The following is a 22,827-nucleotide window of genomic DNA, read 5'->3' as shown; positions in this document are numbered from 1 at the left end:
GTTTACTATCTGGGCAGCCGTCTTCAGTCATTTGTTTCAGCAACCCAGTGCATGTGTGTTCCGAAAATGCTGTGTTCTCCCAAAGAAATCTCTGCCAGCAGCAAGCTAGCCTAGCTTTTCCTAATATCTACAGCAGTTATCTGTGGATGGGGTTTAAGCCCACTCACCTCTTGTAATTGCCTAATGTATATGCAGAACAGTTAATTCCCTTTGCTTTGCAGTAACCTTACAGTTCTCAAAGGTTATCATGTTTCCCCTCTGCCTTCTCTCTAGGTTAAATGCCATTTATTTCAGTTCTGCTCCCTGGAACAGTTTTCTAGAGTTCTCAGAGTTCCTGTTCTCTTTTCTTTCCCCCCCCCTTCAGCTGGCTGCCCTTTCTGGCATGAGATATGTAACACTGAACCTTATGCCAACTGAGATGTCTTACAAGTGAGTCTTGAGTTTGTGCTGTTCTTCTGTCAGTCCTTCCAGTAGCAAGTATTAACTTTAGTATTTACAGGAACACTGTGAGGTGTGGATCTAGACACTTTCAGATACTTCAAGTTCATGAACCTGTAAATATTGCATGGACTGCATGCAAATATTTGGACTGCAGGTCTGAAAGGGGAGCTATGCCATACCTGTAGGAAATGCAGAGGCTGTGAACATCTGAGATTGCATCAGCATTTCAGGTCTAGGAATATTTCAGCTCTCAGAATTTCACTCAACTCTGGGAATGTTTATATTTCCACCTGCAGTGTGTTGGTACCTGAGCTCTGATTGGGTAGAGGTAGCAGCACAGCTGTCATGCTGAACACACCATGGGTAGAGCCCTATGCTTGCTGAGTGTTCAGTCAGCCTCTGCATCAGACTTTGCAGTCTGGAGGGTGAAAGTCGCAGGTGGATGAACTTGAGCGAGTTGACAGCTACCTTGCCGTATGTCTAACAGCGCTGTAGGTGCCACGCACACTTGATCTGGGCAAGGGTTTGGATGAGACGGCCTCTAAAGGCAGCGGTTGCGCTGACCCACGGGTGAGTGGTCTCTCCCCTGAGCTGGCAGGCTGGGGTTGCAGTGCTGCACGTGGGCTGCATCGCTGTCTGCAGCGCAAGTTTGCGGCCTTTTGGCATCGGTGGCGGCGGGGAGGCAGCGCCCATCCCCGTCCTGCGGCGGCTCCGCTGCCTTTGGTCCCCGCGGCTGTGCCCGGGGCAACCCGGTGCTGCGGTGCCTCCTGGGCCTCGGCGCGGGCGGGCGACTGCCCGGAGCAGGGGATGGCTGTAGGGGGTCACCGTGCCTGGGGACCAGGCCCTCGCCGAGGGTGGCGGTGGGGCCGGGCGGGGGCAGCCGGCAGGCGGGACACAGCGGGGAGCGGGGGCGGCTCCCGCCCGGCGCCGGGCTGGGCACGACCCTCGGCCGGGGACCCGCGTCCGCCTCGCCCCGGAGAGCGCGGGGCGGGGGCAGGCGGCGTGGCCGCGGTGTGGCCGCGGAGCAGGAACGGGATCGGGATCAAGGCAGGCTCGGCGGCGGAGGTGAGTGCGAGCGGAGCGGCCGCCCCCGGAGGGGCGGGGGTCGGGGCCGCCCCCCCGCCCCGGGGCTGCGGGCGGAGGCGGCGGCGGCCCCCGGCGGCTCCTCCCCCGCCCGAGTTACAACCGGTTCGTGCCGGCCGAGGCTCGCCCGCCGCGCCGGGATGCGGGGCTGTCCCGGCTCCCGGGCGCGGCTCCTGCCCCCCGCCCCACGGGCCGCCCGCCCGCAGGTAACGGGGACGCGGGGATCGGGTGGGGGGCAGCGAGAGGGCCGGGCCGGGCCGCGGGGAAGGTCGGACGGAGGTCTGGGGGGGAGCTGCCCCGGGGCCGGGGCGGGCCGGTGTCCCCGAGGGGGCTCCGCGCGGTCTCCACAGCTCCTGGATTCGGCAAAGGGGCAGGCGCGGGACGTGCCGCATCCCCTGCGGTGCCCATCGACGTCCACACCGCGGTACCGACCGCGGGCACCCCTCGGCATTGGCTGTGGGGGCCTCCCGGTGTTCCCTGTTGGCATCCAGCGGGCACTGGGCGCTGTGGGGCATCACCACCTGCCGCGGGCACGTGGCAGCGGGCGCCCGTGGCCACCGGTGCGTGCCCATCCCGGGCGCCCTTTGGCATCTGGGAAGCTGCGGCTGCCCGGGAGCGGGGCCATGCGGCACGACCTGTCTCTCCCTGTGTGTGGCATCGGGGCGGCGAGGGCGACCTTCGGTCACCTCATGGTGCGCGTCACTGGGCGGATGAGCGATTGCCGTCGAAACTGGTCTGGAGGTAGAAGGCGTCAATGTGTAACGCAGTGCTCCGGAGCAGGGCTGTGGGCTGGCCCCGGAGGGCGTGGGGAGAGGCGAGGCGAGGCGAGCCGGGGTCTATAAGAGGCCATCCATCCCCACGGAGGACTTGGCCAAGGAGCACGGACCGGTTGAGGGAGCGGATGCCGACGGGAGCCCTCGCAGGTTGTGATGGGTAAGGCGATGCACACCGCACTCTCGTCCTGCAGAGGACTTCTCCTCTAGTAAATCGTGGTGGCTGGTGGTTTATAGCAGCGCCGGCTCTCGTCTGTCTGCATGGATGCGCGCTAGTGTCCGACAGGCAGGTATACTTGCGGGGGGGTTTTCCATCCCCTCTGGGGCAGTGAGGCTCTGGAAACAGGTAGGACTGGTTCTGATGAGCTGACAGATATGTACAAAGTTGGCTGGTTTATGCGCTGCCCCATAGATGCTTCTTTATGTGAACTGATTTTGCACAATAGAGAAACATTATTACGTCGTTGGTAAGTTTTGTTCTGGTATTTTGTTTTATTTTAAACTTCACGCTTCTTCCCTCATCAGGCAGCAGTGGAAGGAAATGTTGATGGTCCTCTTGCTTAACTTAAAAAGTGCAATTAGAGAAGCATGAGAAGTAGGTAGACTTGAATGCTGAGAACTTGAAGGGAAATATATATATACTCAGTGTGAAAGAACTTAAATACTTGAACATGGGAAGCTACTGTAGTTAGACATCAAAGTCTGATGCCATCCAAGTACAGATGCATCTTTTTCAGTGAATTTAATACAATACTCCTGCTGTCACATCAGTATATGTGCAGGTGTTTGGATATGATGACTGTGTTAAAAACAACCATAGTGCATCATGGCCACTCTCATGCTTTAGGTGTTACTTGCCAGCTAAGGGTAGCAGAAACTTCAGATAATAATGGCAAGAACTTCCCTGAAAAATAAATAGAAATTTACAAGAAATCTGATTCAGCTCAAAAAGAGGGAATCTTTTTGGCTGGTACCGTCTTCATTTGTACCAGTGCCTTGCAAAACTGGACTAGCTAAGTGTTAATCATGCAGTGTTTCTGCTGACATTGGCTTTCTTTGCAGCCATGTGCTGCTCACAGAAAGCAGCACACTTACCCAGGCTCTGGTTGCACAAATAGCAAACTGGAAACAATCATATTGCTACTGTCTTTCTCAAGATTCCCTTTGCCACAGATTAATACAAGTTTCTGTGCTGAGGGCTAATGTTTCAGTTGTACTCGTGTTCTTTTTTTGTTGCTCATCTGTCATCTTTCAGCCAAATTTTAAGATTTATAGAAAGAGAACTCATTATTGTGATAATGCTACTCAGAGAAAAGCAAACAGTTGCAGCCAGACACCTCTCTCTTTTCACATTAAAATTGTTGTTCAGTTTGTTCTCTAGGGTTTCTTTTTGTTGTGGTTGGTAAAGGCTTTCACCAAGCAACTCTCTTCCTCTGATTCTTATTCGCAGTGAGTACAACTCACTGAAAAGCTTTTTCTGACCAAACTTCAAATTGCTGTTTAATTCTTTATGCTTCATGTCTAGAGTTCAGTATTTTTAATGTAATGAGGTTTCCTGGAGTCTGAAACAATATCCCTAGGTTTTGTGAAAGGGAAGGTTTGTGAAATCGTTCCCACCTGAATCTTAAACCCATGGTTGTTTGTCTGTTTCCAGGATCACACAAGTCTTCCTAGTTGGCTCTGAGATAAAACTATTGAGTTCTCTCTTCTGTGTGGGCTTCTGTTTCTTTATTTTTGGTGGCCACATTTATCTGTGCAGTCTGTGTCCTTCTTCCACACAGACAGAAAATAGTAAGAGGCTCTTTGGATCCCTCTCAAGTTGATGCACAGATTCAGTGCCTATGCAAGTGGTGTTGGGAGTAGCAAGGATTTAATTTCCTCTGTCAGTTCTTGTCCCTGCTACTAAGCTATTATAGTATAACTTGTCATTTTCAGGGAAGCATTAAACACTGTACCAGTAGAAAGTGGATTGATATTCACAGTCCCAGCAGCAGCTTGGTCGACTGGGACATCTTTAACTATGTATTGTAGCAGAGGGCTCTGGGGAACAGGCTCCTCACACAGGTCTGGCACCTCTGGGCTCTCTGCAGGAGGGGCTTTGTGCCTTCAGGGAAGTTAGAAAATACATCTCAGTTTAGTTAATAGGCACACAGCAGTGTGAGGAGCAACCTGCAAGAAAGGGAAGGGAAAGCCAGGTCACATCAGTCCTTAAAAACAGATTCTGGGAATTTATAGGTCTGTTATGCCTTTGAGGATCATTTCTGGGGGAGGAAATGATGGTGGTTTTTACTTTTTGCTTGACAATTGCAGATGGTAAATGGCTTGAAGCATTTAAAAAATAGGGATGATTTTGATACCTAAAATTTTCTTACTTAGCTAGAAGATGCAAAAGAGATCTGTGGTGCAAAACAGATGTCAGGATGTAGAGGGTCAGCTCTTTTGCTGCCATAAATTGGGAGCAGTTGGTTGAAGTCAATAATGCTGTGCAGTGTTGCAGCAGATGAGGAACGAATCCAGAGGTTTTTCAGTCTTTCTATTAGAAAAGACTATGTGACCTAAGTCTACAAGAACTTTTTTCCTCTCCTGCCCTGTCCTTGCTTCCTCTCCATCAACTGTTTAGAATAGCAGAACTGAACTCAAAAGTTGTCTTTGTGCCAAATTTTAGGGCATTGATATAGTGGAAATCAATATAACAGTGTTTTTTTCCTGAAAGTTACTTTTTAAACAAATGAGTTGAAGTTATTTACTGTCTACCTCCATTATTTACCTGAAAACTTCCTTGCTTTGTCTGAGCATCTGTTGTTTAAGCAGTTACTTATTTCCACTATTTTTTTACTCTTAGGCAAGGACAAAACAAGGTGAATGATAGAATCATAGAATCATAGAATTAGCCGGGTTGGAAAGGACTTCTGAGATCATCAAGTCCAACCCTTCTTTCCCCCCACCCCTAAATCCAGCCCGGGTTTTCCCCCATTCCGTACTCCAGACAAAATCCAGCCCGGGTTTTCCCCCATTCCGTACTCCAGACAAAACCCACCCCGGGTTTCCCCCCCCCCCCCGAAGCGGCCCCGGGATGCCCGGACAGAGGCACCAAGGTGTGAACCCCCCAGGTGACACCAGAACAGTGTTTGATTTATTGTAACAAACTCGGAGGATCACGATGCAGTGAATTACTTCCAGAAAATCAGCCCTAACCCTTGTAACTACACAAGCAAGCAAGGAGTAAATGCAGTACAGCAGCGTGCATCAGGCACTGGTGTCCATCTCACACTGGTGTGAAGCAGCCACGTTACTGTATGAGTTTCAGAATGTAACGGGGATGCAGAAACAGGTGTGATGGCTTTTAAGAAAGCCCTAGAGAAGTGTTCTACAAAGGGTAGATCAGTGAAGCACAAATTTATTGCTGTCTCAGACTGCTACTCAGTCTACAGCTCAAAGATGTCGAGGGAGCTGGTTTTGTAAAGACAGTTCCACATAAATGTTTCATTAGCAGCACATACCTCCTCAACATGTTGGCTAAAGGACAAATTAAACAGCAACAAGAAAGTCAAAACTTATTTGTCTTCTAAAAGACCAGTATCTATATCCTAAATGAAACAAGTGATCTTACCAAAGGGTAGCTGAAGATTAGAGATTTGGAAGCTCCCTAAATGGGTTCCTATGACCTGGGATGTTTATTTATGTATTTTATCTCGCGATTATGTGTATCCAAAACACATGGAACTGCCCAGAGAGTAGGGAGCAGAACCTGGGACTTTCTCTTGCTCAGACACCACTAGGCAATAAATTGAAGGACTTCCACAAGCTCTCCATGAACTTCTGAGACACTAGAATGCCCAGTAAGCATAGCTCCTTTTCCCAGAGCTTGGAATTAACTGGAGGTTTAAAGACCTGCTACAGGTCTTTTAACCTGTAGCACTGACTGTGATTCTTCTCAAAGACAGGGAGTAATTATATTCCACACATCCTGGGGAAGTGCATGGAAAGATGCATAGGTCAGCTCTTGGTGACTGCGTTCAAATAGCTCAAATATTTTGTGTAGAAATATGGGCATCCCCTTTTGTACAAAGGTTAGTGTTATAAGAAAGTACCTATAAGCAGCTTTTTAATACTTCGATACCTTATGGTATGGTATAACTTCTGTCTATCCCAGCTGTCACCCTTGCATCTCCTGGGATAAGAGACACCAGATATTGGAGTAAGTCAGGGCTTACATTTCAAACTGAAGCAAATAACTTTGTAATGTTTATAACTGGGAATACTGTCTCTTGAAGGACAGTCAGTGTGTTAAAACTGTAAATCATTCCCAAAGGCCCTAGAATGTCAAAATTTATTTCACATTAGTAGATAATGTTTTTGTTACTTTGAGGCTCAAGGCTGCTGTCAGCTGTTAATTAATGTCAGGGGATCAGTACTTGTCCACTGAAATAACTTGATTGCCTCTGAAGTTCCTCTGAAAAGATATTAAAAAGAGGAAATCTAATGTGAGGCTGCCATTTTTTCTGAGTTGTGTTCACTGTTCCAGTGATACTTTGGTTGAAAACGTGCTTTGTTTTTCTTTTTCTGCAGGTAGTTGCCACGTGAAATTACATTTGTAGGAAGCTGAAGGACTTCTTTTGTCATCATCTGTAAGTGCCTATCTTCAAAGTAACACTTAAGTGCATCTGTAAACTAGAACTTGTCTTTTTCACGTCTCTACACAATCATTCCTCAAAATTTTATACTGTAGGTTTTTTGTAAGTTTTCCATGCAAATTCTAAAAAACTGCCCAAGGATAGAGTGTGAGGAGCTTGAATGGAAATTCTCTTATTGCCTACTTGTTTACACCATTGCTTTCATACAGCAGCAATTTTTTTTTCACTTCCTTTGGGTTGTAAGTCAAAAAGGCAGTGCAATACATTTATTTTTCTGCTTTGCCTCTTGGGAGTCTCCCTGAGCAGAGCTGTTACTGCAGCAGTCTTAGTGCGTAAGCTGCAGCGTGAAGATGGTCCTTGAGAATATCTCATGAAGAAAACAGGGTAAGATCTTATCTGTTTCTATCTTTCAGGGTAAAGGAAATAAAATTGTTTGAGATTCATACGTCTAGTTAGTGACAGAGCCAGGAACAGGGTACAGGTTTTGTGATCTTCACTTCTCGCTGTAGAGAGGGGAGGGCAGGTTAGTTGTGTGCACAGGGGGACTCACCGTATCACTGGAGTCATCCAAACTCTAAAGCAATGCAGCTAGGAAAACCTTTTAAATTATTTGGTTTTAGAAGTATCCACAAATGAGCCTTGAGAAGGTGTGAGGATGGTGGGTTACTTAAAGCCATAAATGCACAGGAACAAGGTGGTATTTATGGAGTCCAGGAAGTGATTGCCGGTTTGGGGAAGGGTGCTGTGTGCCAGCTGCACAGAGGGCAGACACTGTAACAGGTTATAGCAGATTTTTGTGTGCATGTTTAGTGCTGTCATGTCTTGGCATATAAGCCACACCTGTACACAGTTTAGAACACACTTCACTAATATATACAAAGTGATTTTTGGATGCAACTTTCACTTTGTTGACAGAGCAGAGTACTAAACTGTTCCTAGTCTTCCTCTTGGCCTGTCCCTCCCAGAGTACACTATCTGGTGGCAAACACCCTGCTAAATTTCAAGGCCCTATGCTGAGATGACAACTAAGTAGAGATTTTTTACTTTTTTTTTCTTCTTCTTTTTTTTGATCTTTAATTGATATTTTTATACTTCACTTTTTTTTTTAATCTTAAGTTGTTTAATTGGGATTGTTTTATACCTGTAGGTTTTCTTATCTTTTAAGCCTATGTGCTTCACTGAGGATATCCATGGTATTGACAACTGGGGACCATGTGGTTCTCTTGTTGAACTGTGGCAGATATTAATGCCTGAAGTCCTCACAAAGCCTCTTTAACATTCAGTAAATGAAATGTTCCCTTCTCTGTAATACAGTACTGATGCGTGTACGACTTGTTATGCTTTGTGTACTGTCTCTATTATGCAGAAGGGGTAGAAGTACCAAATGGTACTGTAATTTCCATTGCTGTGTTGCTTCTGTTTCTTGGAGGATGGTTGAAATAACCCTCTGTTGGAATGTGTGCTTCTCTGCCCCGCTCACCTGTGTCAGCACACCTCGCTCAGTCACGTTTCTGATCCTCTGCCTGGGTTTTGTTTGCACAGGTTCTGCCCGTCCCTCTGCGCTCCTCTGCCAGGATGGTATTTCAGAAGCCTCCCGATGGTGGCTGGGGCTGGGTGATTGTTCTCGTTTCCTTCTTCACCCAGTTCCTGTGCTATGGATCACCGCTGGCGGTGGGAGTCTTGTATTTAGAATGGCTGGATGCCTTCGGAGAAGGGAAAGGCAAGACTGCTTGGGTTGGATCCCTAGCCAATGGAATCGGATTGCTTGCCAGTAAGTGTAGAAACAGTATCTATGTTAAATTGGAACCCTTCCAATAGATGCTTTTGTCTGTGTGTGCTTTTGGAATTGTATCAAAGGCAGCTGCACTTGATAGAATGAGGATGCTGCATTTTTGTTTTGGGTTAAGATAGGTAAGAAAATTACATTTACAGTTCTGCTATGCATAAACCAAAGCAACATAATGTTAAAAGAGCAGTAGAAATATTCCCCTTAAAAAATTAAAAAATTTTGTATTTGGATAAACTAGAAGAACCAAACTCTGGGAATGAAAATTTTGTGGATGGGATTTCTTTTTTTTTTGATGAGGCTTTAATACTAACATTAGCATTAGTACTTTAAAATCAGAACAAACTGTTAGTCTGAAATGGTTCAGGTGCTTTATGAAAAACAGTCAATTAATAAATCAGTTACTAATTTTTCAGCTCTAGGGGTAAACCCGCCATTTAGGGTGGGTGAGGGCTCCTTTCCACTGTGTCTTTGAGAAAAAAACTCCCTTTGAAGCCTGGAAAGTTATAGGTAGCAGTAGCATTAAAAAAAAAACTTTACTGGAAGATTTTCTTTAATAAGACATTGTCAGTTGAGGAACAACAGCAAGGTTTTAGGGAAATAAAACACCACCTTGAAATTCTGTAGGTCCAGTTTGTTGCTTTAATATTGAGCACAGATGTTTTACTGGGTCAAATCACTAACTTCTGTTTTTCAGAGATTCACCATGGGAACTATTATCTTTTTGCTGAATCTGGAAAAAATTGCCTGTCAGCAGAGCAACTGCTATGGGCAAAAGCAATTAGGTAGCTCAGTGGACAAAATGCAGCTCAGGATTCCGAGGACTATCTCCTTAAAAGAAAGTTGATGTTCGGATAAGGACCTGAATGAAGACCACTGCTTTATATGACACTGTAACTGGCCAGATATTGGTGTCACATCTGTTAGGGTTTATATCATTAGGCAGAACAGGAATGGGCAAAGGCAGGTGGATCATTAACCACAAGAAGACTATATTCAGTCTCAGGGTGTAGATGGGTAAAGCACTGTAGACTGCTCTTCCATCATGCTTTTTTATTTTTCTGTATTAAGGGCATTAACTCCCGTTATTAGTGCATCAAGATCTAAATAAACTTGAGTGAGAGTAAAGTGGGAGGAAAATAAAGATAAACAAGGTAATTACTGAAGAAAAAACTAGACAGGAAGGAATTGCAAGAGAAGGTGTGAAGAAAAACCCTCTCCCTGGAGACCAGAAATCTGTGGCTCCGATAAGAGCCTCAGCCCCCTTTCCTGTATGTCAGCATCATGTTTCCAGATTTCTTGGTGCCCTCTGTCTTGCTACTGTGAGCATCTGTCAGTGGTGTGCTTTGTAGCTGTGCTGGTTTGGGCTGGGGTAAGAGTTTAATATTCTTTAGTGGCTAGTATGGGGCTGTGTTTTGGATTTGTGCTGAACACAGGGTTGATAATGTAGAGATGTTTTTGTTATTGCTGAGCAGGGCTTACCCAGAGCCAAGGCCTTTTCTGCTGCTCATGCTGCCATGCCAGGGGTGCATGGGAAGCTGGGAGGAGACATAGCCAGGAAAGGTGACCCCAACTGACCAAAGGGATGTTCCAGGCCATATGACATCAAGCTCAGTGTATTAAGTGGGGTGAAGAATGGGGGATGTTTGGAGTGATGGTGTTTGCCTTCCCAAGTAACCATTATGTGTGATGGGGCCCTGTGCTCCTGGGCATGGCTGAACACCTGCTGCCCATGGGAAGCAGGGAATTAATTCCTTGTTTTGCTTTGCCTCTGTGTGTGGCTTTTGCTGTATTTCAACCCACTAGTTTTGCAGCTTTTACCCTGCCAATTCTCTCCCCAATCCTGCTGGTGAGAGTGAGCAGCTGCGTGGTCTTGGCTGCTGGCTGGGGTTAAACCACGACAGCAGCAAATATAAACTTCTGTGACTGAATAATACAAATCAAAGGTGCTGTTGTAGCTGATTTTGGTATGGAATGATTGAATGAAATTTTGGCAAGTTAGGAGGAGTGGTGTCTGTCTATATGCTTTTATTCTTCCAGTTTGGCACTTGGAAGCTTAATAATCATTCCTACTTCTAATGCCTTCAAAAAAAAGTACAGCGAGGGCCTTTTAATTGCATTGATGTTATCACAGTTGACTGAAAACAAAATATATGTTCTGAGCTTTACCTGAAATTGAAGATCCCTCTGTCTTATCAAGCTGGGATATGACCTTAATGACAAATCTACTTTAAGTAAACTTGTTGAAGGGACAATGTAAGTGTTGTAACTGCTACCTAAAACTAGAATGCTTTTGACAAGCTACAGTTTTTCATGTAGGTTTCATAGCAGGCCTTTTTCAGACCTAGTCACTAGGGTGAATATCATATGTATTTTCAGAGCAAAACCATATAAATATAGGAAAAGAGAGCTTGCTTCTGTTCTTATTTCTGCTATTGCAGGTTCCAGTATTATAGGCCAGGTGGGGCCATTGTGTGTTGTAGCCTGTGTTAAGTAGATGATCAGGCTAACTGAATTTTTCTAAATTAACATATTTTCATGTATGTGAAAGGGTATTATCTGTAACTTAACAATCTTGCTGAACAAGCTGATTTCAGCAGCAATATTGCATGTAACAGGACTGCTTTATTCCAAAGTCCTCCTTCCTATCAGAAGTCTTCTTGCCTTTTACTGTTCCTAAGTTTAATCATAGAATCATAGAATCATAGAATGGTTTGGGTTGGAAGGGACCTTAAAGGTTATTTCGTTCCACCCCCTGCCATGGGCAGGGACACCTTCCACTATCCCAGGTTGGTCAAAGCCCCATCCAGCCTGGCCTTGGACACTTCAGGGATGGAGCAGCCACAGCTTCTCTGGGCAACATTCTCTTCTAGTATTTGTTGTTTGTTCCTTTCTCCACCTTTATGTTGGTGTCCAGTCTCTGATGTAGTTATCCAAAGACATTTTTAAGTATCGATACTATTAAAGCGATTCATGTTGCATACAGAAAATACTGTAATGCTCATTTGATTAAGAACATGTTTGTTTGCTTAGTGCATTCTCCATTGCAAAACTTTTCCTCAGTAATCAATTTCCTTCTTGAAAGTATACAAACTTACGATAGGAGTTGCTTAGTTTTACTTTTCATCTGATGAATAATGTTATTTTCAAGTGGTATATTTTGAAGTACCCCTGGATTAGTGTGATGGACATCTACAAAATACAATCAAATTACTTCTAAATTTTCTTTAAAGCCTGTACCTTGATTCAGTCTTTTTGCTGTTGACACAAAAGACTCCAACACTTTTAGTTAAGGCTTTTCTGGAGAGCCATTGACTCCTCTGTGAGCTCTCTTCAATTTAACATCACCTTTCTGAAGCTGTGCGTGCCAGACTGGAATAAGAATGGCAGTTATGGTGGATTTGCAGCTGCAGGCAGGAAATAAGTGAGTGTCCATTTTCTTAGGAAGACTTTTGTCATTGATAGCACCAGCAATCACATTCATTAGTTGGCTTCTGTAACAAAGGTAGGTCCAGTGACTCTGCTGTGTTATTACTGTAATTTCACCAGAAACAGGATGATATGGGTGGCATCTGGCATAGAAAAAGGTTCTGTGTGTCTCCCCCCTTCCCTCTGTACATGTAGTCTTAAACTTTTTTTTTAAGCACCTGGTGCTGGCGAGCCCTTTCATGTTTACTGCGTTGGTATCCTTTCTAAAATGTTTACTTCTGACTTGCATGAGAGCTAAACTTAGACTGGAGACATAGAAACCCAGTTCAGCACCTTGTTTATTGGGATGAGTTTCCTGGCCTCCTGGTGTTCCATTTCTGTCCATTTGCTCACAGCACAGGCAGCGTTGCTAAGGCCAATGTCAGCTGGAAAAGGGAACGGGACAGGGACCTGGTTGGCCTGTTCCTCGCAGGATGACTTGGGCTGTGACTTTTTGTGACACGACCTGACAGCGCATTGGAAGAAATGAGCCTAAAACAGTGAAAGAAAAGCATCAGTGTTATTGTACAGGGCAGAGGTGAGACCTCCTCTACCAAGTGAGGTGTTATAACCTTGATCAGGCTACGGTAGATGTGGCACTTGGCTCCAGGGCTTGTTGCATATGAAGAAATTGGAAAAGCTTAGTATGTTTCCCCTACTAAAACAGGCTAGAGGAGGATATTTATGTACCTTCTTGAAGATCATGTGTTTCTTCTGCACCAAGTGTTCTTAATTTTACATCCATTTGGAGCCTGAAATTGAATTTGATCCATGTTAACACTTGTTAGAAGTAAAACAGACAAAGACCTTGGCGCCTGTAATTGGCACCACTGCTGTTTATCCTGAGAGTTGACTTCACAGTATTTGGCGTGGGAGGAGACACCAGCAATGTCTCCCATTCCTTCTTCCCTTCATTAATGGAGAAAGAACAAAGGGAAGACTCTCTCTTGTGAGGCATGTCTTGATAATTTGATGAGGTGTTTCTACTGGTCTGAGGAATTCTGTGTTAAATGGTAAAAAACCTAATTTTGAGTTTTCAAGCAAAAATTTTACAATTCTAAAACCGCCTTTGCAGCATCTGCTTATTTTTGGACCAAAACCTCACACATACATAGCCCCCATTGTAAAGTATGGAAGCCGTACATAGTTTTTGTGGAGGGGAGAGGGCGCCCCAAAGATTCCTCTGCAAAGGAGCCCAGTTACCGGAAAGGAGCAGTCTTTCCAATCACTTGGGTGTGGGTTGCTGTCCGGTGTAAAAAGCTTTTCTTCTCATCTATATTCATATCCAGACTACAAACATTTGGAGAATATTATGTTTATTATAACCAGGTTTTAAAAATGAACTTAATATGCAAAAATATTCCTGCACTCTGTCCAGCGGATTTTACGTGCAGTCCATGAGCGTTGCTCCTACTCTACGGTTTCAACAGGCTTGGACAGATACCAACACTAGGGTGGGTCAGATTAATGGAGGTGATAAGAAAAAGAACTCAGCTGTCCAATATTGTTTGTTTAGCAAAAGGTTTTTTGTATGAGATGAAGGAGGGAGGACCCTCGAGATGAGCGAGTGGAGGATGGGACTGTCGGTTTGCAGATTTTTTTTTTCTCTTCATGTGAAAATATTGAGGAAGAGAGTGCTAGTTCTTGATGTCCATAAAAGAAACAACTTTGTACTTGTCAAGAGGTCAGCAGATTGTGGTAGTTATAAAGTTCCTCTGTGAGCAGCTGATGGTTTGTTTTCATGTCTCAGGAAGGACTCACTGTCACATCCAGGTCTCACTGAAGGTAAAGTCTTTTATTCAAAATAATAAAAATATCAATGTACAAATGAATCCTTCTAGGTGTTCTCCTTCTTTGGTCTGTCTGCATAAAGATCTACTGTGAAAACCCATATTCTTTCTGCTGCTGCTTCCCATTTTGTCTAGGGATCTTCTTGACTGCTCCTCTGCAGAGCCTGATAATTATGTCACTGTCTGCTGAGCTGTGACAGGTCGTGTCAGAGGATCAGTGCTGGCTGCTGAGTTTTCCTCCTAGAGTTGGCTATCATTCTTATCAACTGAGCTGGTATCTTTTTTTGATAGAGTTTGGTCTAGTTTGCATCATTTGGAAAGGAAAAAGCCCCAGCGATTTTATTTGTAAAAGAGGTAAATATTTATCAATGTCTTCAAATATTATTCTAATTCTAGTGCTAACCCCTGGAGTTGTTGGCAAAAAGAACAAAATGCTGGCTTAAAAGCTGTTTTTCATGCTTACTATTGAGGATTGCCACTGGGATTTTATTTTTGTGGTGTTCACATTACGGTGAGAAAGGATCTGTCTGAAAGAGAGTCAGCTAATGAAAACCCTTATGCTGCCTGAAGAGCTGTTTCCTATGTGTCTGTACATAGACTCCTGTATTCCTCAGAACATCCACTTTGAACAAAATCCATGGGGCAGGAGTTCACAGAGCAAGTCTCAGTCCCACTCTGGGAAAGTTGGATTTTCACTGGAATTAAGTGCCTTGAACCCATTGTGCTTCAATTACTTGTAAAGAATAACATGTTTGTGTACAGTGAACTCCTGTGCAAATGCCATGATAATAAATGAAGGTACTGTGCCTGGTGGAAAAAAAACGCCAGCTCTTTGGAAAATGGAGAAAGGGAAGGAATGCAAAAAGCAGGGTAAAGAACAAAGATGCTGGCTGTCATGGGGGTTTTCTTTTGTGACTTTTATTTTCTGGCAGTGTGATGAGGGGACTGTAGTAGTGCCCAGCATGAAGGCGAAGATGGAGCTGTTTTTCTTCTCAACCCAGTGAAGAGTATAACCCAGAGAAGAATAATAACTATTTTAATACTTATACTGGCGCTCCTTCTTATAAACAGGGCCATTGCTGGGCTGCCAGATCTCTTGCTGTGTGAGATGGCAGAGTAATACTGAGCTTATTGGAGCAGGTTCTTCAGTTTTGTGCAGGTTGTTTTCCATATTGGAGCGAAAAGGTCTCTTTGTACTTTTTGTTCTTCTTTGGGATTAATTTTTTTAAGTGGGAGAAGCTGGAAGACCATCTCCTTGGACCTTGTCAGGGATGCTTTTGATGGTGTTCCAGTGGAGAATGTCCTTGTCAGGACATGAAGACATGTTTTTCAGCTCTGTGTCTCTCTTGTTCTGCCTTGGTGTCAGGTGGTCCAGTTTCACCTTGGATCAGTGAGGTGTGTACCAGTACCACCACCCCAGGCTGGACAGAGACCTTCTGAAAGTAGCTGTGTCAAAATACAGAGAGCAGGTGGAAGGGAAATACTGCTTGTTTTAACAAGGTAGTGAGTCAGAAATAAAGAATAGAAAGAGGGCAAATTCCCCTGCTAAATTGAATTATGTTATCACTACCTAATGTTCTTTTACTGTAGAAAAATTCTTATATAATATGGAGTCAATCCTTTGTTTATTTTTAAATCCTGTGGTTTTAGGAAGCATACCAACCTTAATTTGCCAGTTCTAGCAATTAATTCTAAGAATCAGCAACAATCAAACACTCTCAGCTCTTGTTCTCAGCAAGTTACTCTGCCCAAGTTACACTGGCCAGCTTTCATTCCCACAGCGTGCTGACTCTTGAGTGGCAGCAAGTGCTTACATCTTCCTTTTTCGTAGTTTCCAAAATCCAAATAAACCCTCCTTCTGCAGAACATTTTCTTGATTCCCCTGTAACTCTGACTCTTTGCCTGGATAAGCCCCAATTCAGACTCGCTCCCCTTTGCGTTCCCGAGGCAGAAGCTCTTATGTAGGGCGAGAATTCTGACCTGCCTTGTCTTTGAGGCTCATTTCATCTGCTGATGAATCTGTGCCCCTGCCTGCCAGAACTGCTTGTCCTGTGGCTGGTAACCACAGGAAAACCTTGCCTGCATTCCCAGCTGCTCGATCCGTCTGCAAACCTAGGCAAGCACCATCCCTGGCTCCAACTGGTGTTTACCTCCTATCACCTCTCTGGGCTCGCCTCCCATCAGCTGGGAATGTCAGCCACGTGTGAGTCAGGGAGCTCTGACCTGAACAAATGGCACACTCCGAAATCACATTCCGAAATCTCTGCTTTTGCTTTTGCTGATTGTATCCAGCGTGGAGTGTCTGTGTTTTGATACAAAGGTGGCGAGGTGGTTTTGTTTGTTTGTTTGAAATAATTCGGTCATCTGCTTATCTGACTGCTAATCTCAGAGCTGCTGAGTTTAGGATCATGGGGCTAATGTATAAGTTTATGTATGAATGCTTAGAACTGCAGGGTTTCAGATAGGTTGTCTTTTGCAAGCCAAGTCCCTTGCTGGTTGCTTATTTATGCAGGGCACCAAGCTACTTAAGACTAAAAGGTGTATTCCAGGTCACACAAGTGAAAATAAGTGCTTGTTCTACAATTTCTGTGAGGAGGGAACTGGCTGAGTAGAGGCAGGGTACAAATTCTGCCTCACTTTGTTCTTGTTTTGAAGAACTAAACAACCAAGAAATATTGGGGAGTTAAGAGAGGGAGAAACCTCTTCCAAATTTCATGAATGTTGCCCTGGATGTTCTCAAAGTGCCTTTTATTTTCTGTATTTGGTACAATACTGACTAGCAGGTATTTAATTTCCTCAAAAATCAGGGAAGAGTACTGTTTGTGTTTATCTATACATCAACAGATATTTCCTCTGTGTAAGCACCAGGTGGCATTCTTACTGTGATTATGATCAGAAGTTACTGGTTTTCCATTTCAATTTTATAAATGTAATATCAGGATGAATGTATATAGTGCCTTTCTGAAGCACAGTTTTTGGGCTCTGTCAAAAAGAGCTTCTTGAAGCCTGGGTGATGGTCTGTCTTTGGTATCCCTGGATGAAGATTCTTTTCAGAGCCTTTGTACAAGTCCTTAGATGTGTAGTGGCAGTGTTATAGTCCAGTATGTATCCATCATCCCACGTTTAAGGAATGTTTTGCTTGCTCTTTCCCTCCCAGCCCTGGTACCCTTTCATGGTCTTGATATCAGTTTCTCCTTGTGCACAAATCCGACCAGCCTGACCTTGAATGTTTTTATAACCGACTGTTTCAAAGAACCCCGTAAAAATTAGTACTCTGAATTGTTATTTAATACAATTCTATATTTAAATAATTATCATAAGAAACATTTCCACAGACTGACATTTTAGAAGTTCTTCCTGGTGCTGGTATTTACTAGGAATGTTTTTCCTGCTTTTCCTCTAGGTCCTGTCTGCAGTATATGTGTGTCATCTTTTGGAGCAAGACCAGTAGCTATCTTCAGTGGCTTTATGGTGGCCGGGGGCCTCATGATGAGCAGTTTTGCACCTAACATATACTTTCTATATGTTTCATATGGGATAGTTGTTGGTAAGAAATGCCTTCCCTTCATGTTGAGACTTAGTCTTGGTTATTTTGAGTCTCGGTTTATGAATATGAAATGGGAAACAGATTCACAGAGGCAGTGGTAGTCTGGTACTTGATTTATCAAGGAGTACTTTACTTTTGGGCAGGGAGGGATGTTGCACGGGCAGGCTGTTACCGTGTAGTGAAAGATGAAAACACTGTACATATTCATCAAGGTTTGAAAACAGTTTGTCCTCTGTTGACACAATTGTAAGAGATGGAGAAGCTGAGGTTTTACCTAAGGGCTGGAATCAAGCAGGTCTTCTGCAGGCATGAAGGAAGTGCCAGTCTTAAAGGAATAACATCTCCTCTGCAGTCTGTCATGTACTCATTCTAATTTGATAAATTAGAGATCATTAGGGAGCAATGTTGTTCTCCACATAATTGGATTGAACCTAAAATGCTGTGCTAGAGGCATGAAAGTGCTGTTCTCCTAGCAAGTGGTGACCTGCCCCTGTGTGCTGCAGAGGGCTGCTGTGGGTGGCTGATCAAATTAACTGTGTCAGGAATTTGGGCACTTCTCTGGTCAGCAGGGACCCAGCATGGTGCTGGCCGGGCACGGTGCCCGTGGATGCAGCTCTGCTGAGTTCTGGGGCCACCCCCTGGGCTGAAAGCCTTGTAACCCTTCACACAGCACAGAACCTCAAACCCAGCCTGCTCCACACAGGTTCAGCAGCCAGGGATGCTCAGGGGGAGGGAGGTGGGGCAGTGCAGCAGTGTAGTCACCCTGTCAGTGTGAGGCTGGTGTGGCTGGTGCTGAGCCAGAGTTAAGAGGTACCTCTGCACCCAGAGTACACTACTGTGTTACCTGAGGAATAACGAGGGGCACTGATTCCCAGAGGATGCAGCTTGCTTTATATCTAACTCTCTTTCTCAAGGTCTTGGATGTGGCCTTTTGTACACTGCAACAGTTACCATCACTTGCCAGTATTTTGACAAACGCAGAGGCCTTGCACTCGGTCTGATTTCAACAGGTATGGCTTTTAATTATCATTCTCTCTAACTTTTCAACTCTGATACAGCTACTGTTACCCTGGCAATAAAAAACGGGATTATATTTTTCTCAGTTACTTCCTGAAGTACTTCATGAGTCAAAACATTAATAATGAAGAGATAAATTCAGGCTTCAGATAAAATAGTAACTACACTTGCAGGTGTATGCCATGAGTTATCCATACAGATGAGAAAAGGATATTCACTCAAATAAAAGCAGACTCATGCATACCTTGGGCTGTGTACCATGGATAATAAGAGGGGAAGTGTTCCACAGTACACTCTTCTTACACAGGATCAGAGGTGAGAAGGAGATTGGAGGATATAAATGCTGGATCACCATAACCTCACATTAGCTGCACCTTTAAAGGAGTAGTTGAAATTTGGGCTTACATTTGTAATATTTTTTTCCTTTCCAGTCAAAAAGGAACTAAATTCTGAAGTATTCCAAAGGCTTATCCCAGCTTTTTTCATCCATGTATGTTGAAGTGATCCCAGAAAAATGAACCTCTGATAATATAAGGAAAATTCTTTTAAGGATACTGAGCAGTCTTTCTTACCCTCTCTCTGGGCCTTTAGGTTGTGTGATGTTGTACACCAAGAAGAATTAATGTAGGATAGATAATAAAGAAGGATAATAACGTAGGAACTGTTAAAGACAGCTGCTGTCCCATGCCTTGTTTTCCAGATTGTATGGAGTCTCCCCTCTGATCTGTAGCTGTCAGTGAGGAGAGGCATGGTCAGTATAGTCAGAGTTGTGAGATACTGATACCAGACCCACACCATATTTATATAAGGGAACTTCTGCAGAAATGTTTCTTGGAATCATTTTCAGGGGCTTTTGTTAGGATTCCAGGTAGTTTGCCTTAAAATCTGATCTTATTGAGCCCTGGTTAATTTTAGTACCTGGAAAACAAAACAAGTATGAATTTTGTAATTATTTTTTCCTATGTTTAGCGCCAAACTATATAAATGGCTCTACTATAACCTAGATACAGTCTTCAGCAAATCATTTTAAAGTTTGTCTTTAAATTGACTTGAAGAACCAATGCTCTGTATTTGTGGGAGGACATCCATTGATTACAATGGGTCTCTGTTCACTTCAACGAAAAGCTTTTTCTTTAAATTAGTGGGATTGCTTTAAATGCTTGTGCTCATAGTAATTGCTTACTCTTCAGTGTTTCCTTTGGAATTGCCAAATTCCTCAAGTGCATGTTTAGTCCTGTAAAGCTTCAGAGCTGTCTTTGGAACAAAGTCCCACCGGGTGAGCCCCACTTCTTAAACACCAGGCAGTCAAGGGCTTTTTCTAAAAGGGCTCTTGGTGAACCCCTGGTGTCTTCCTGCCTTAGAGGAGAAAGGTGGTAGTGAGGAGGAGAAAGGGGAAAATGTTGAGGTGTGAAATTCTGTGTTAACTCAAAATGGTACCTGAAGGGACACATGTATGTGAGTGCATGGCAAAAGGATGGCTTAATAGTTCTTTTATGTTTTTGATCTTACTTATTTCTAAAGTGCCTGCTGGTGCTAATGGCAATAAATTGTTCAGATTTTTGTGGATACTCAACAAAGAAACTGTAACTTCAAGCGGGATGATGACTTACCAGTTCTTTGGATGGAGCAGAGAGGAGCACAGATGATTTACCATTCCTGTGACAGTGTATTCGTAGCTGCTAAATTGTATGTTTGTTAGTGTTGAAGGATGTTCTCAGTTTTTCAGTTAAAACTGATCTTATTTTCCTCTTATAGGCTCAAGTGTTGGACTCTTCATATATGCAGCATTACAAAGAGAGCTTATTGAGCTATATGGACTGGATGGTTGTCTGCTAATAGTTGGTGCTCTGTCTCTAAATATATTAGCATGTGGCAGCCTAATGAGACCACTGGAGTCATCAGGTTCTTCTCCACCAGAAAAACCATGTGTAGACAAAGTCCCAGATCAATATTTTGTTTACCATGAAAAAGAAAAGACTGTTGAAGAAAATATAAGCATCCTTGAAAAGGGCTACATTGATGAAAAATGTGTGAACAATGTGCTTGACTGCAAACAGGATAGCGTTTTAAATAAGAATGTATTGAGCTCAATAAATGTAAATGAGAAAGACACTTATAAAAAGAAAGTTGTAGAACAGACAAACTTCTGCAAGCAACTTGCCAAAAGGAAGTGGCAGCTCTATTTGACCTACTGGAAGGAAACCATGGTTCTTTTTAAGAACAAAGTATTTTCAGCTCTCTTTGTTGCCATCTTGCTCTTTGATATTGGTGGATTTCCTCCTTCTCTGCTCATGGAAGATGTAGCAAGAAGTGCAAACATTAATGAAGATGACTATTATATGCCCCTCATTTCCATTATTGGCATTATGACTACTGTTGGCAAACTTATTTTAGGAATACTGGCAGATTTCAAGTGGGTTAACACTTTATATCTGTATGTAACTACCTTATTAATGACAGGATTGGCCTTGTTTGCAATTCCATTTGCCAAAAGTTACCTTACATTAGCAATGCTTTCTGGGATTTTGGGTTTTCTGACTGGGAACTGGTCAATTTTTCCATATGTAACAACAAAGACTGTGGGAATTGAGAAGCTGACTCACGCATATGGGATATTGATGTTCTTCGCTGGACTTGGAAACAGCCTCGGACCACCAATTGTAGGTAAGGTCAAGGTAGATAGTATAAACTGAGTGTGAGCTGGTCAAGACCAGACAGAATTAATTTGCATGTGAGTAGTTCTGGTTGGCTCTAATAATAATAATGGAAAGGTGAAATCAAAATCTTCAACAAAACTTAGAGCTGGCCATCTGATTGTGTGCTTGTTTCAGCTTTGATGAAAAGCACGTTTCATGTCTAAGTGGTCCAACTGTTATAGGTTTGCCTTATTTTATTTTATTTTTCTGTGGTGTTTCTCTAAGTTAACAGTGCTGTGTTACATTTAACTCCTCAGTGATGCACTTCTCTCTTATTCTCACCCCCAGGTTGGTTTTATGACTGGACGCAGGAGTACGACACCGCGTTCTATTTCAGTGGCTTTTGTGTCTTACTGGGTGGATTTCTCCTACTGTTGGCAGCGTTGCCCTGCTGGAATGCCTGCACCAACCAGAGCTCAAAGCTGCCTCCAAATACTTACTCCTACAAAGTTGCATCTAGCGCTTAGGTGACAACTGGAAAACACTTTGCGCCTTTTTATATTATATAGCAAAGTATTTTAGTAATTTTCCACTTATTTATGAAGCCCACAAATCCTCTTCTACTATAAAAATTCCATTGTTGCTTGTTCTTGTTATTCAGTTCCTTCTTCTTCTTTTATTTCTTTTTTTTTTAAATGTTATTTTTAAGAACAGTCTTATTTTGTCTACTGTGCACTGTGTTTCCAGCCTTTGTCTACTGTAATTTCCTTTTACCCTGTAAGGGGTATGTTCTGCTGTATTATCAGCTGTACTTTTTTTTAAGGGGGATGGTGTGGAGGGGTGAAAACTTTGAAGCAAAAATGAAGGCCTGTTCCTTATGGGAGAAGGTTGGCATTTCTGTCACCTTTTCTAGGTCTCCAAGTTGCACAGTCAGGCTTTACAAAACAAAAATTTGCCTTATTAGAATGTAATACTGTGGCGAGGTGCTTTTGACATCATGCTTAGATTAACTTTTTGTCTTTTTAAAGTCTGTGCAATTTACAATGAAGTGCCAATTGCAGGAGGGAGAAGAGGGGAAACAAATCAACCTTATGTTGCATAACTGAAGTGAACATTATGATGAAAGTAAAGATTCTTACTACCACTACAACTAAGAACTGTGTTTATAAATATTGCACATTTTGTGAAGTCTGTTTATAAAACCGTTGAACCAAAAAGTTTTAAACCAAGGAATAAATGTGATTGTTGAAACCATGAAAAGAAATGCTGACTTGGTTATGAAAGTTCTTAATCTTTAGATCAAAGTTGGAGATGTGCTCACAGAAGCCTACAAGTGAGTGTTTCTAAGTCAGTCACCCATGGAGGTACTGGGGGCCTCTCTTGTTGCACAACCACAGTTTAGTGGGTTGAACCTACTGCAGAGAGCTAAATAGTAGAGCTTGCAACAAGGTAGACCTGATGAGAAAAGGGAAAATGTGACAGCAACGTCATCTCTGCTGTCGTTTTTGGAATGGATATAGCAAGGAGAAAAGTTGGCAAGAGGGAGCAAGAAAAATTGTGGGGGAGGGTTAACAGGTTCAGGGAAAGCTGATGTGGAAACAGTTGCAACACTTGAACACCAAACAAACCAGTGAGGAGAGAGCCCCTGAAAC

At 43.6% G+C, this 22,827-nt stretch overlaps 1 protein-coding gene across 2 annotated transcripts; it reads left to right on the top strand.

The window, feature by feature from the left end:
- Positions 1–1,586: 1,586 nt before the first annotated feature.
- Positions 1,587–22,439, top strand: SLC16A9 (solute carrier family 16 member 9). 2 transcript variants are annotated; one of them, XM_051800220.1, is made up of 7 exons: positions 1,587–1,730; positions 6,867–6,925; positions 8,474–8,702; positions 17,379–17,522; positions 18,437–18,532; positions 20,295–21,203; positions 21,524–22,439. In XM_051800220.1, exons 3-7 carry the CDS (start codon positions 8,507–8,509, stop codon positions 21,700–21,702), a joined length of 1,524 nt encoding a protein of 507 aa, XP_051656180.1. In that variant the 5' UTR covers positions 1,587–1,730; positions 6,867–6,925; positions 8,474–8,506; the 3' UTR covers positions 21,703–22,439. The 2 variants fall into 2 exon arrangements, with proteins under 2 accessions (XP_051656180.1, XP_051656179.1); XM_051800219.1 differs by lacking the exon at positions 1,587–1,730 and adding an exon at positions 2,351–2,457.
- The last annotated feature ends 388 nt before the right edge of the window (positions 22,440–22,827 follow it).

Source organism: Manacus candei, unplaced genomic scaffold, assembly GCF_025592945.1.
Source record: "Manacus candei isolate 608988 ecotype Guabito, Panama unplaced genomic scaffold, ASM2559294v1 h1tg000050l, whole genome shotgun sequence".
In the NCBI taxonomy this organism is placed as follows: domain Eukaryota; kingdom Metazoa; phylum Chordata; class Aves; order Passeriformes; family Pipridae; genus Manacus; species Manacus candei.
The sequence above is the reverse complement of the archived record's forward strand: the minus strand, read 5'-3'. Positions and strand labels throughout refer to the sequence as shown.

What these genes read in the sequence shown, in the direction of transcription:
- SLC16A9 (XM_051800220.1), top strand. Translation starts at nt 8,507, where the DNA reads ATGGTATTTCAGAAGCCTCCCGATGGTGGCTGGGGCTGGGTGATTGTT. An exon ending in TTCATATGGGATAGTTGTTG is followed by an intron (nt 17,523 to 18,436) that starts GTAAGAAATGCC and finishes CTCTTTCTCAAG; the next exon opens with GTCTTGGATGTGGCCTTTTG. An exon ending in ACTCGGTCTGATTTCAACAG is followed by an intron (nt 18,533 to 20,294) that starts GTATGGCTTTTA and finishes TTCCTCTTATAG; the next exon opens with GCTCAAGTGTTGGACTCTTC.